At 41.8% G+C, this 14,667-nt stretch overlaps 1 protein-coding gene across 3 annotated transcripts in view; it reads right to left on the bottom strand.

The window, feature by feature from the left end:
• ANKRD44 (ankyrin repeat domain 44) overlaps positions 1–14,667 on the bottom strand; it is a 131,372-nt gene that overhangs the window by 36,496 nt on the left and 80,209 nt on the right. For all 3 annotated transcript variants that reach the window (XM_084209043.1, XM_084209044.1, XM_084209045.1), the window contains exons 6-12: positions 13,607–13,694; positions 11,697–11,839; positions 10,158–10,370; positions 9,149–9,227; positions 5,891–6,005; positions 2,905–2,987; positions 1,490–1,553 (exon numbers count right to left, since the gene is read on the bottom strand). In XM_084209043.1, coding sequence (XP_084065169.1) covers positions 1,490–1,553; positions 2,905–2,987; positions 5,891–6,005; positions 9,149–9,227; positions 10,158–10,370; positions 11,697–11,839; positions 13,607–13,694 — 785 coding nt within the window. The remainder of the gene's footprint in view (positions 1–1,489; positions 1,554–2,904; positions 2,988–5,890; positions 6,006–9,148; positions 9,228–10,157; positions 10,371–11,696; positions 11,840–13,606; positions 13,695–14,667) is intronic.

The following is a 14,667-nucleotide window of genomic DNA, read 5'->3' as shown; positions in this document are numbered from 1 at the left end:
CATGCAGCTCCCATTAATGTAATGGCAGTAAAAGGCCTGTGTCAGGAAATACACTAATGGCTTTTGTAGCTCTCCAGCTACAGAAAAAAAAAGGGACTGGGTGCAATAATGCAATATTTTGGTGTATGTTGATCCCAACTCTAAATTGTGGTTGCATTAAAAAACTACAGAACACTCACCACAATGCACTAAAAATAAAAACACTTGCTAGTGATGACAATCATAGTAAACCGTTGGGAAAATATGGTTTATTTTCATGAGTCACTTTTGCTTCTTATTGAAGCCTCTCCTTCTCTTTAGGACTTCCAGGATGTTTTTAGTATCCTTCTAGGGTGTAGCCATATCAAAGAGGTAGCATCTGAACTATATTAAAATAATCTCCATCCAAGCAACTGTCATGCCTCTTACATTAAAGTGAAAGAAGTATCAAGATGAATAATGCCAAAACAATAATAAAACCAAGATTTGGATCAATTTCATTAGGGTTTGGGGTTTTTTTCCCCCAAGAGCAAAAACTTCATTATACAGATTTTGGTCCACTGAGAAGAAAAAGCAACTTCCAGAATGACTGCCAGGTATTTTCTGTGGATGAGAATGCTCATCCACAGCATTCTCTGTCTCGTTATAACCATGGAGAATCCAAGGGCTGTAGCCAAGCTCAACTTCAGCAGTCTTCTGAGCCATAAAGTACTCAAACAGAGGAGTCAACTCAATGCTTGCTGAACATTGTGTCCTTTTGCTAGATTAACCTCTCAACACTTCACTGACTGGATTATCTGGAAATATTTAAAATAACTGGATGCTATATTTACATCTTAAATTGAAGCATTTCAATTTCCCTTTTCTGCCCTCCCACCACTTTTCAGGAATGCATCACCCTGAGAGAGGGGCAGCCTTCTCACTTTCTAATTTGGAGGCTGTGGGTTTGGTTTTGGTTATTTTTTTTGTTGCTGCTTTGGTTCGTTGGTTTTTCTTTTAGAAACTTATTGCACCTGAAAAATGGAGGAGAGGAAGATGAACTACATTTGGACTCCAAGGCTGCAACCTGATGGGCACTGCTGCACAGCTGCATTTGCAGACAAGGACACGGTCCAGAGTTGGAGGCCAGGAATAACTCCCCTGCCAGCAGCAGGCCAGGTGCTCCTGCTCCTTACTGGGTGTTCCTTGGGACTGATGCTTTCCTGGAGACTGCTGGCCCTTGGTGACTGTTGTAGCCCTCAGGGAGGCTTGGGCAAGTGCAGCACCCCTCTGAAAGCTGAAACAGCCTTCTCAGGGGCATGAAAAGGAAGAGTTTTCCCCTCTGCCTGAAACCCATGCACAGCAAATCAACTCAGCTCACCCTACACAAGGGCAGCGGCAAAAGAGAGCCTGAAATGACCCAAATCACGGCATCAGACTGCCTTGCACAGCAATGAACTCCTCTGTGGACAGCAGGGCCCAAGTGGCTGTCCCCAGGATGCCTTGGAGCAGCCCCAGCGCAGGTACTCACCCTCCGGCAGCGGCCGCGTGCAGGCACGTTCTCCCGAAGCTGTCGGGGGTGTCTATGTCAAAGCCTGCAGACAGCACGTGCTCATTACTAAACAAGGACACTATGCTACACTTTTGTCCTAGTTAAACCACAAGAAACATTGCAGAGACAGAAAAATCAGTTAGTTGGGAAGAAAGCAGAAGGCAAGGCACAGTCAGAGAGGCTGGCACGGGGACGGCGAGCAGCTGCTGGCGCTGGCAGCGCTATCAAAGGAGCTGCGACGGTGAGGAGCGCCTATTTCCACATCCAGCTCCTCCACATCCCTGTCTGCAGCCTGTGATGGGCGCCTGGGAGGCTGAGACAGCAGGACAGGAAGACAGAGAACATGGAGACAATGAGGAAGAACCACAGAGTCAGCCTAAACATGAACTGGGGCTGTTTTCATGGCGTGTTGCTGTCAGGTTGGGAAGAGGCTTCCAGCAGCATGAGAGGATATTCCTCAAGATGCACGAGCCAAAGGTTGCAGCCTGACAGTGCTAACTCTGGTCACCTAGAGTGTTTTCTCTTCCTATCTAGTGGTAAAGACCAGAGCACACCAAGTCTCAAAATAATAGGGTATGTAATTACCATTTTTCATGTTTCTTTTATACCCTACAGGACTCAAGTTAAGGGGGAAAAGTAGTGTAGGACATTTTATTTGTTAAGTAATGAAGAAGTTTTCTAGAAAGCTCATATGATCTGGGCCAGGGTTTTTTAACTCATAGGAACTCTTGCCTGGAAAAAGCAGAATTTGGGATTTGACCACTGATTAATGACTCTTTTGAAACGGTTTGCATAAGCAAGCTCTGGCTGCTTCTGCTTTGGGCTCTGGTGAGGATCCCAAGACTGTTCTCTTGACACTACACTTCCACTCAATTTCCCTCTCATGCCCCCAGAGCTTTGGCTAGCCTAAGTCCTTAACTACAGATTCAGAAACACACTTTAGCTACATGCAAAATACATCATCATCATCATCATCATCATCATCATCATCATCATCATCATCATCATCATCAGTGAGATGTAAATACCTGTGCCAGTGCAGACCCCAAGGAGAATTTCAGAATTGCTCCTTTGGTGGGCAAGGGGGAGAATCCCCGAAGCAAAACAGGATCTCACATTCCTACAGTTTGGAAAGGGGTTCTAAATTCCCTCCCTCCCCCAGGGAATTAGTCTAAATTCTCTGAACCTGCTGGGAGAAAAGATCTTTGGGCATGAACAACACAGAAGTACCAGCATGGCTTTGGGAAAGCCTTGCATGCTCTGGTGCACTGCCCCACACAGCCCAACACAGCAGCACTTTCATTAGAATAAGTCACAACAAAGCATGGAAAGGGGCTGCAAGCAGCAGAGACAAACACTACTGCAGTTCCAGGGACACTGGGGGATTTACTCACCCGATGACAACAATTTCCTGCAGCAGTCTGAGTGGGCATTCAGTGCTGCTAAGTGTAAAGGGAACATGTTGTGGATCCCACACCTGAAAGGGACAACAGCCTCGTGAGAAAATGCAGGTTAGATACATACACAGCACATCAAAAGCTCCTTCCACAAAGGCAACATTTTCTCATGCTTTTCTAGGAAGATTCTTTCTTGGTGCCTGCCATTATTTTTATCTGTATTTCCTTAACAGCCTTCTGGAGAGTTAAAAATATTCTGGTGCAGCAAAATCTTGGCATTTTGCTTTGAACAGAATGTGGCAGGATGGTTTGCAAAAATTCCAGGAGAAGTCAAGGTAGGGGAGGAAGTAAGAGAGCAGATACTGCTTGGAGTCAATTGCCCAGTGAGCCACAAATTTCTGCACCAGCTACATATACCAGCAACTGCCATTCTGAGGGAAATGTAAATGCCAAAATCTTCTCTAGATTATTCCTGATTTTTTTTTTTTAGATGACTCTTCACACTTTCCTTTAGGTTGCCATGTCACAGTTTTCTTCCAAAGCCTAAGAACTAATAATCTAATTTTCCTATTTGCTCCAGCTACTCTCCTCACCTCCCCTTTCACTTTTTCCTCCCTCTTTTCAATCACACAATAAACTTGCAGAGCAGACATGATGGGTAAGAAAAGAAAGGGCACCTTTAGATTGAGCCTATTTATCATTAGTCTAAATCCATATCAGGCAAACATGTAGTTTTTAAACAAGCTGAGCACTCAGCAACTTCAATTAATATCAGGAAACCATGCCAGTTCAGTCCCTAGGCATGCCACTGCTCACTGTCTTAGAATACTTTTGGGTCTGGACATCTTGGTGTCTTTCATTCAGCATTGTTTTGTGTAAAGCATCTTGTTATTCTAGAAATATTATCCTACTGGCAGTTCTCCAAGTGCACATAAACACAGAGCCTCTGAAAACAACTAGCTTGACAAGATTATCATCTACTGCCTGCTCCAGCAGATTTTTTTTTTAAATTACAAACTCCAGAACAATAGCAGATGGGTTCCTGTCAGTCCTTCACTTCTGTGAGACAATTGGTGGATGGGAGAGTATGGTCATCTCATGGGAGAGGATTTCAGATACAGACCCAAAGACAAAGGATCTTGTCTTTCTAGACACCATAGATCATAATTACTTAGGAAGCTTAAGACAATAATTAATGTGGATGTTTATAAATATATTGTGCTCTCTCCAAGATTTTATTCAGAAATGTATTTAACTAATTTGGGTTTGTTTTTGAAAAATTTATTATTTCCTGAATCCACAAGCCCATTCTCTTTCTGTCTTCACATGTCCTCCTTGCTGCTTCACTACACTGACTTGTGCTGCTGTACAGATTTGAATTTTGCTATTAGCAGCATCTATATCTTACAGTAAATTTATTAAGAGATGATCGACAGCCTGTTCTTTGAAGAAAATATTGCAAGCTTCACTGAGCTGCTGCATCTGTACAAACAGGTTGCATTTTCTAGCCATGTACTAAGTTATTTAAGAGAACACTGGATACTCCATATTGCTGTTTCTCCCTACACCCATTTCCCTCTGCCTCCTCCTCCACCTAGTTATCTAACACAATATTATTCATCTTTTTGGTCAAGATTTCCACCCAGCAGATGTTTTGGTTGGTTTCCACCAAAATCCACTATCTGCACATTTGCTAGCCAGTGTCCCACTTCTGCAGTGCTATTCACACTGGTTCCTCCCATCATTTGCACACTTCCCCTTGCAGTGCATTGCCTCAAAGCCTGGCCGAGCTGCCTGCACTTGTTGTGAACAGTGCTGCAGTTTTCTTTCCTAAGCCTGTTTGGGGAGCTCACCCAGAGTTATTTACATGCAGCACATATTGAAAGCACATTTAGCACAGGCAGTAGCATCATTTCCATCTGCCTGGTATCTCTGAGCCAACTTCTCTTTTCACTTATTTCTGCTGCTGGAAAAAGTATTTTATTTGATCAATGTTCCAGTTACCCAAGTGTGAAATAGAAATTTCTAACTGGATAACCCTGATTCCAAGAGTGGGGTGGGCTATCCCAGTGCATCTCATTTTCCCTTAAAGCCTCAAGATAACAGACAGCAACTGGAGAAAGAGAGAGGAAAAACCTACACCTCTATTAAGATACCAAGATCTTCATGCTGTATTAATAAAACCCAGTGACACTAGCTGAAACCTGTGGAATTGCATTATCCATGCCAATTGAAGATCTGTTCCACCTTTTGAGTTTGCAGGGTGACAATTGTACTTAGCAAAGAAAAATGGGCAAATGTGTCACTTGCATGAACACCACCAAGCAAATAAACAAAATATTGAGAGCTGCAATTCTCTCCCAAATTCAAACCAGTCATTTGCATTTGAAAGCAGGGTTTCCTAACTAGGAAAGTCAAGACAAGTCCCTGGTTTCTATGGCAGGTTCTATGTAAAAAAAAAATTATATTTTAGAGACATGTGGAGGTAGTTTCCAAAACCTTACATTCATGAAATGAATGTTTCAGATGCTGCTCTCAAGTACCTGGTACAGGTATCCCTCATGGCACTGCATTACCCTGATCTCACACCCCTGTGTTTATGTTCCTTTTGACAAACCCTAGGAACTTGAGCATAACTAAACAATACTCAAGTACTCTCTGTGTGTATATATATATATATATACACACACACACACATCCCTACTTCGTGTACATGAACACCACTGTCCCACATCAATGGTTCAGGGTGAAGAAGCAGTGCTTGTACAACTTGTAATCACGCAAGAGGGCACAACAGGAACTGAGCAGAGTTTGCTTCCCCTGCACGCTCCCTAATTGTTCAGATTTTAGTCTCATGTCACCCACTGAAGTACAGTACAATTATGCTTGTCAGTTTTAACCTTCCCACTTCAGAAGCAGCTGTGTTTCCAGACATTGGACACGACACTTGATCCTTACAAACAGCTCCACTTGAGGCACCTACTTGGCAGTATCAGCTCCGCTGGTTATAAGGGTGTTGATCAAAAGCTCGTGTCCATATCTTGCAGCCACGTGCAGAGGGGTGTTACCATCCTTATCTACACAGTCGATTTCTCCCCCTGCAGAAGAGATTTTCATACAGTTTAACACTGAAAAATTCACCATGAACCAGGGACCGCAAGTTCTGTTTGTCTCTAGCAACAGCACCATAAGCAGCCCCAAGCTGCTCTCTTAGCCACAGAGACACAGAATTTCCCAGGGCAAGGACCAGCAAGCTCTCAGCTGTCAGCCATGGTCTGGCAGCAGCACTTGCACCTCCCTCTCCACCTGCAGTGGTGGGGAAGAGTGGTGGGAATGGGATGATGTGCAAGGGTCAAGTGCATTATTTGGATTTGCTGCCTATCTAAAGGTGCAAATAGGTGCCCTGAAATAAACTACAAAATAATCTGCTGAAACTGCACCCTCATTTGTAAAGGCATTGCCACTCAGCCTTATCTATACAGCAATGTAAATTAGAGTTCACTCCAGAGGCCATCAGGAACACGCTGCTTTTTGTGGGTCTTACAAAAGAACAACCAACAGTGCTTATGTAGAACCTTTCCTTCTGCAATTTAAACCTGGTATCTTGTGTTTTAGTCACATAAAAAGGAAAAATGGATTATTTCTTTAGATAGATTACAGACAAATCCCTGTTTTCTTTTTGGACCAAGAACTCTAACTTTTTCAGTCCCTCCTTGCCAGTCAGGTTTACTGCACTCCAACTATTCTCTCTTTCCCCCAGGCCTCTCCAGCTGGCCTGCATCCTTGTGGAAGCAAAAGCCAACAGCAGTACTACAGCTAACATCTCCCAGTGCTGAGCTAAGCAAACAGAATTACTTCATGCCTGCTGGCTACACTCCTATCTGTGCACTCCTGGACATTGCACAGCACCATGGACATCCATTACCCATTTCTTTAAGCACCACAACACTACTGACTTGTGGTCAACAACGTTCTGATCCTCTACAAGCCCCAGATCCCTTCTGGAGGGACTGCCACCCACCTGGCTGCTGCCATTCTGAACTTGTCCAGCTGACACTCCTGCTTCTGTGGGTGATTTTTCTTTCGCTTCACTTGCATTATAACCTCTGTCTCCAGTTCTACAGGATCATTTTTCATTCTGACTCCACCTTCTGCCAAACTAACAGTCTCTCCCAACTACATTGTTTTTTCTCCAAATGTTAAAAGCACATTTTCTATTCCTTTATCCAAGCATTGAATGAAAATACTGGATAGTTCCAGACCCAGAAGGGAAACTGAAAACTCCCTCACTACACCTTCCATTTCAACAACAATTCATCTATTACTAATCTCTGAGTGTAGTTTTACAACCCATTATGCACTAGCACTGTAGTATTTTAATACTCTTCTGGTTTGCTGTGAGAATGCTTCCTGAAAGCATGCAAATAGTCTTGCTAACATCAGGATATAGTAATAATTTACTGCATGTCCACTATTCACAGGTGATAATAGGGCTTATTTGCAACAGGAAGAGTTCTAGTAGAGCACTAGAGAACATCCCCTGAGAAGCTGTGGATTCCCCATTCCTGGAAGTATTCAAGGACAGGCTGGATGAGGCTCTGAGAAACCTGATCTAGTACAAGGCATGCCCTCCCCATAGCAGACAGGCTACAACTGGATGATACTTAAGGTTCCATCCGACCTTTCTAATTTCTAATTTTTTAATAGTGAACGAAGGACAGTGAAATGCTTGAACAGGTTCCCTGGGGTAGGGCATCCACCAGTGGAGGTCTCCACAAACAGAAACTGCACATGGAAAAGTCAGAGAACTGTGTTCACAAAGCCTATTAAACTACTGTAGAAGAGAACTGTGCTGTTCCAGCTTCTTTCACTCTTGAGAAATATATGCAAGATAATGCCCACTTTAGCTGACCTATGCAACATCCCCAGCATTTCTTTTTCCTCATTTTTAAATAAATGTATCACACTTGCAGTTTTCCAATTTTAAGGTAATCCATTCTTTCTCTACAAGCTGCCGTAGACAGCAACCAGAAGTTGAGACACGGTTAGGCAACTCATGAAGTACTGCAGAATGAAACTCTATTGCTTTAAATCATTGGCATTTCTCTCTTCCCCAAGATCCCACGGCAATGAGGCATAAAGTCATTTGCAATGAGATCTGTGTACAACACTAAAATTAGAGGGGCAGAAAACCAAGAAAGAAAGAAGTGAAACCCAAGTAAGTGGAAGAAGAGTAGAGAGGCATGAAGGGCAGATGAAGAGCTGCCAGGCCTTTCACACACAAATCCAACAGTGAGCAAACAATGGCTCTAAGCCTATTAGACCAAACAACTAAAAACTGCAGTAAAGCACAGTTTCTTGCATTTTGCCCCAACCCCCTTTTATTATTACTTTTTTTTTTTAATCCCAGGAGAGAGATAACAGTTTGCATGATGACCTGAAAGAAGCATGATCTACCAGAGACCTCCATTTTAAAACACAATCTTGTTTAAATGTGTCATTACATTTAAAGCACGATTGTTCAACCATCTCCAACATTTCACACTTCAATTCCAGGTTGGGATTTTGGAAATCAAAAAAACCCCAACCAATGAACAAAGCCCAGACTATCCTGTTTCAGGTGGTGGCCCAAACGGGGAAGCTTAAGTAAAGACTCAGTAATAGCAACCTCTGTCATTCAGAAACAGGCCTCTGCCAGATCTTCAACAAGAATAATTGCTGTATTCTACAGTATTCTTGGACAAAAAAAGATGCCTGAAAAATGACTGATAATCAGGAATCCTGGCTATGCCAAAACAAACAAGGTAGTACGGCTCTCCTCCCTCCTGAGTACACAGTCAACACTTCATGGAGACAGTGGCAAGGGATGGTGAGAAAAGCACAGCTGCTGAGTGCAGAGTAGAAAAATGGTTTGAGCTCTAAGAACACCAGACTCTCAAAGGAGGACAACTAGAAAATTGTGCATCCTTCTCAGCAGAAAAAAGACCTGAATACACCTCTGAACTCCTGCTTTCAGGTTAAGAATCTCAGTAGATCACCTGGACCACTGTCAGCTGGAAGATTATGGAATTTTGTTAACAACCAAAATCTCAGGTTGTCATGACATGATGGAATGAGAGCTGTCAGTTCAGCTCAAACGCAGAAGTTCATGGAGCTGCCCTCTGGGCCAGAACAACTGAAAATTGCAACAGTGGACATGCCTGATCTCTTGGAGAGCCACTCCAGAGGCACAGAAACTCACCGTTCTGGATGAGGGTCTGCGAGCGCGTGAACCTCCCATGGACAGCTGTCATGTGCAGGGGGCTCTTCCCGTCCTTACTCTGACAGGAATGAAACACAGCACTGCTTTAGCATCTGAAGGCTTATAAAAGCAAAGGTACAGTGAGTACAGAGCAATGTTCTGGGTTTTAGAGAAAGAAACTGTGACCAGGAAAGCTAAGCAATGGGAAAATAGATGGGAGCGGTACCAGCCTCCACTCACATCACTTCATGTTTATTGGCATGGGGTTTCACCTTCATTGGCAAGCATAATCCCTAACTTCTTAATAATTCTGAGTTCAAACAGTGCACTGACTATTCACTGATCTTAAGGGACTTGCCAGAGGTGTTAAATGCTGGAAGTTAAATGCTAGTTTCATAGATGGGAAACTGAAATACAAAACTGTTAACAAAATTAAGTCAAAATCTTGTATGAACTCAGAAGACCTCAAGTTTTCTAATACTTATACCAGTACCCTCTGTTGGATAACAGCAAGTTCCTTTCAGCTTCATCAAGATGTGTAAGTTGTGCCTTCAAGAATATTCAGATATTCTAAGCAGAATCAGAGTTTGTAAGCTGGGGCTCTAAAGTAGGTAACAAGCAACCCCAGAAAGGGAACTTTTTGGGGGTCAGGTTTAATTAAATCTATATTATACAGGGAAGAAAAACACTAAACAGGAATAGTTCTTTGACTTAGCACCATTCCCTGAGATAACATTTTGACAGAGCTCTTGGGACTATATTTTAGTACTTTTTTGTGTCTTCATGAAAGTGGTTGGCCTAGAGTTTAGAGTTCTCATTGTATTTATCAAGGCACTGCGAGCTCCCCTGCTGGGATGTAATCTCACCCAAACAGTTTCATGATCAACATTCTCAGCATCACTAATTCCATCAAGGATTTAAAGCCATGCTGTAGCTGTTGTTACAATTTCCTCCTGAGATATGCAAAATAGGCTAAAGTAAAACTGTAAAGCTGGTATTCAAGTTTTACCTGAATATTAACATCTGCCCCATTATTCACTAGTAGTTCAAGACACAGTGCTCCATGAGTGGAGGCAGCAGCAAAATGCAAGGGGGTGAATCCATTGTTATTAGGCTGATTTACATTAGCACCATAGTCAATCAGCTCATTAACAACAGAGTCCTGACCGTTGTAACAGGCAATGTGAAGTGCAGTATTTCCATAGATGTTCATCTCATCAATCTAAAATGAGACAAGGAGACATAGTTAAAATTACAGACATCAGCTTAGCTTTTTACGTAATGCATCACACGCTGCAAATGGAAATAGCTGGAGGCCTGAACTGTCATAGGGCATAGTTCTCACCAGACATTTCATCGACAAATTATACTCCCAGACAGCTTCCCTTGGAATGCTTTACCTTTCCTATTATTAACTTTTTATCCTACTGACAATTTCGAAAACCAGTGTGAAGCTTAAAGCTGATAGCAGGACTATGTAATGACGATAATGATGACAAAATTCCTAACAAGCTGGAAAGATTTTCCATGTAAGTGGAAAAGCAGGATGAATAAAAAGCTCACAATCTTTATATTTAAAAAGATTGCAGCAATGACTATTGAGTTTTTGTGAACAGAACGAGGTATAACAGCTGTTTACACAGTTTTATTTTGGCTAGGGAGTGAGGGTATCTGAGTGAAAGCAATGTGAAAGTGCACAGATATTTACACTTCAATAAGAAACCACTTTCAGTAGCACAGTGTTATAAAGATGTAATTAAGATTATGTTACTTCTTGATGACCAACTTAGTATTCAACTGCTGTTCTGTAAAACAGGACAAGACAGATTGCACAAAAGACTCGGGAATGGCATGAACAGCCTTCCATGAAACACAGGCAACTCGAAGATCATATCCCCCGTGGTGGAGAATGTGGAACTTAAAGGGACTTATTAGCATAGCACTGTTAATAACAGGAAACAGCTATTCCCCTTCACAGCAAACAGCCTGTGAACATGAACTTCTGGCAGGTCAAGTCAGCTGAAAATGCCATGGCAAAAGCAATGGCTTTATTTGACATCTCTGATTAGGCTCCTCTCACCACTGCTTTGAGGAATTGGCAATAAAAAGAAGTCTGTGCCCTGAAAAAAAAAAAGTTCTATTCCAGAGTGAAAACAATGTGTCAGCATTGCAGAGGAAATACAGGTCTGTAAACTGAAAAAGCCTGGGCTGCTGTTTAGTAAAGTACACAGTGTATATGTTGAGAACAACCACTCATTGTATCAAAGGAAATGCTGACCCAAGGAAAATTTCAATATTCCATCATCTTCTGCGAGAACAGGATATATCTCCTGATTCTTTCAGCAAGGTGGCCTGCAATTTACTGTCCATATCAGCCTTTATTTAATACAGAATATGGCCTGACTCTTGAACTGATAAACCACATGAAGCATGAGGTGGTCTGGAAAATGGGGCCCCTTTTCTTTAGAAGTCGCTGTCTTTAGCAGCATCCATAAGAAAGAAGAAAAGACTATCTCTAAATAGAAATAAAGTGCACATTAGCACATACCTCCACCCCCAGGTTAAGAAGTTGTTTCACAATGTTAATCTGCCCATTGGATGCAGCTGCATGAAGTGGGGTGTAACCCTTCTTGTCTTTACAAGTCACTTCTGCACCATGATTAATCAGTAAGGCAACAACTTCCAGGTGACCTTCAAAAGATAACAATCAATGAGTAGACCATCCCATAGCATCACTTCTCCCAGATTACTGCTTTCTTGCTAACACACTGCCCTTTCACTGCAGCTTCAAAGTGCTCCCACAGTTTTACAAAGGAAGAAAAAGCATTTTCATAAATGTTTCTAATCCTGGCTCCAGGCCTTGTGAAGAAATCCATGCATTCACCTTTTCTAAATGTGTCAAATTTCTCTTTACTAAATTGATTTTCCAGTTGCCAAAAGAACAAAACCACACCTCTTTTCCATTCATTTCTCTCAAGCTAACAGAGTGTGTTTTATTCTCCCTCTTACAGAGGACAGTGATACAGTGAGCACAGGAGCACGGCAATGCAAGTCTCCCAAAACAGCATCCTATTGATGTCACCTGCAAACACAAATGCTAACACTTCTTGGGTTTTGTTAGAGATAAAAAAATAACCTTAATAAATTATAAAATTAAGAGGAACAGTCTTATTGCTTCATGCTGAGACAGAACTGTCTTAGAATTAAATATTTATTATGTCAAACACCATACAAAGTTGTGCTCCATCTGGGTTGCACAGCACTTTCATGACAGGGGCAGCTCTGGTCATGTGCAGGACCTAGGAAACCACATGTACAAAGTCTATAGATAATCAGTGTCCAAAAATAATTAAATATTCCAGAAACTCTGTGAGGGTTCACAGCTCTCATCTCATTACCTAACTTCTGTCTAAATGCACTACAGACTCCATTGCTAATTTAGGCGTTAGATGTTATCTAAATACTTTTAAAAGTGCATCATGAATTTCTGAAAACATTTAAATGGAAAAGAGGAGTGGAATTGCACAGCACAACGTAAGAGCCTTTCAAATCTAGAGAGTGAAGTTCAAAGTTTGTTAGCTCAAAAGCCAAATCACAGTTGTTGGCAAGAGCCTTTCCATCTGTGTATATCAAAAAACCACACAATATGCTTTTCTCACAGTTGGAAATCTCCTATTATCTCATTTCTGCAAGTGCCAGGATTAAAATAAAGATTTCTGACATGTCAAATGAAAGAGTTCCTGGCTGAGGGTGCACAGCACCCCACAAATTGTAACCTGAAATACACAGCTTGGCCAACAAAAGCTCTTGAACAAGCATGACCGCTATCACAGGCAATCTCATATTTTAAAATTCTAATGTCCTACTGTAAGAAATTTGCCTTTAACTTGAAAAGAATAATAAGGCAAACTGTTTGAATTAAGCAGTATTTGGTAACAGCACTTATTTTTTGAGGAAATATTCAGTTTTTCTTGTCCACTCTGGAATAAAAGGTGACAGTATTCTTCTAACAGGAAGAAAGTGCCTATTATGCATTTCCTAAGAATATCATTACCTAGCTGCTTATACACTGCAATAAAAAACAAAATTTTTGATCACAGTTACATGTATTTCATTGAAAGTACCTTTTAGCAAAAACTGAAACAAATATAACATGGGTTTTTTTCCTAGCACAAGTATAGTTCAGGTTTGACTTAGAGTCAGGATAAGAAGACCAAAATGAAAAAGTAACACAAAAAGCCCACAATTAACTGTCTTAAAAAGGAAATCACAGCCAAGATCTCCCTAGCTGCACATCCATAAATGGACAGTGTTTATTTAGATCAGCTGAACCCTTCCCTCTTCAGGGTAATTACAACATTCTCTTTCCATGGCCAGGTCTGTTCCTGTCCATTTTAAGACATGCTATCCCTTTGTGAATAGGAAATTCAAAAGAAGGAGCAGCAGCCCAAGCCTTACCCATGTACGCTGCCCAGTGAAGAGCTCTTCTGTCCTTTTTGTCAAAAGCATTGATGTTTGCCCCCTTGGCTAAGAGCAAGTTCACCATCTAGAAGTAACAACAGAAGGTAAACCAACCCTCCAGATCACACACTCAAAGGTTTATAACAAACCAATCTTGCAAGAAAGCTGGGATCACAAAATGGTGCATTTGAATGCTCATTTCTCATATTCTCTATCAAAAACATTCAGATTAAGGCAGTTAGACACAGGCATTACTGTCTCTTTCCTACAGTCCAGTGTTTTAATGGCCAAATACCATCATCATTTTACAGGAACTACCATTTCTCTTTCTTCTTTTAATTACAGTACAACTCATCAACTTTCATTGACAGAAGCTTACTGATCCAGTCTAAGAGTTTTTATTTCCTACCTAGATCTTCAGGTGTGGAATGGGAAAATGAGGATGCTTAAACCAAGATCTAAAGACTAGCAAAATCTAGAAGGCAAAAATCTAGGGGATTTATTTACGTAAGCTTTTTCATATAGTTAAATATTAATACTAGGAAGGTTTGCTTGTATAAGTAGGGAAGAAAAAAGCATATTTTCTAGAAGGCAAATTAGAAAAGCAGAATGACTGGACCTCGCATAGCTGCATGTTTCTTCAGTATGAAATGAATCCACTAGTTTTCCCTTCTTCCATTCCACCACTCTTATTTTCACAGGCACTCCAGCTCCAAAGAAGCAAGGAGACCCTGGAGCTGCTGGAAGCGGTGGCACAGCCATCTCTCCAGGAGTGCATGCACACCTCACTCATACCCTGGCTCTACACAGCCACTGCTGTGTTCCTGAAAGTAGGAAACCCATCCCACAGTTTGGGAAGCAGCCAAGTGACAGCAACCCTGGGGGTCAGGGACATGGGGCTCAGTCTAGACCCAGCCACAGTGGATCTAGACTGAGTACTAGAGCTGAGTCTAGACTAGTACTAGACTAGAGTCTTGTGGGGGGATAGACTGTAAGAAAATATAGTGCAGCAGGTGATCTCACCCCTGAGGAGTTGCAGCTGTACTAATTCCCAAAGA

The sequence above is a fragment of the Fringilla coelebs genome (assembly GCF_963513975.1).
Source record: "Fringilla coelebs genome assembly, chromosome: 7".
NCBI lineage: Eukaryota > Metazoa > Chordata > Aves > Passeriformes > Fringillidae > Fringilla > Fringilla coelebs.
Note: the sequence above shows the minus strand (reverse complement) of the source record. Positions and strands in the feature narration are given on the sequence as shown.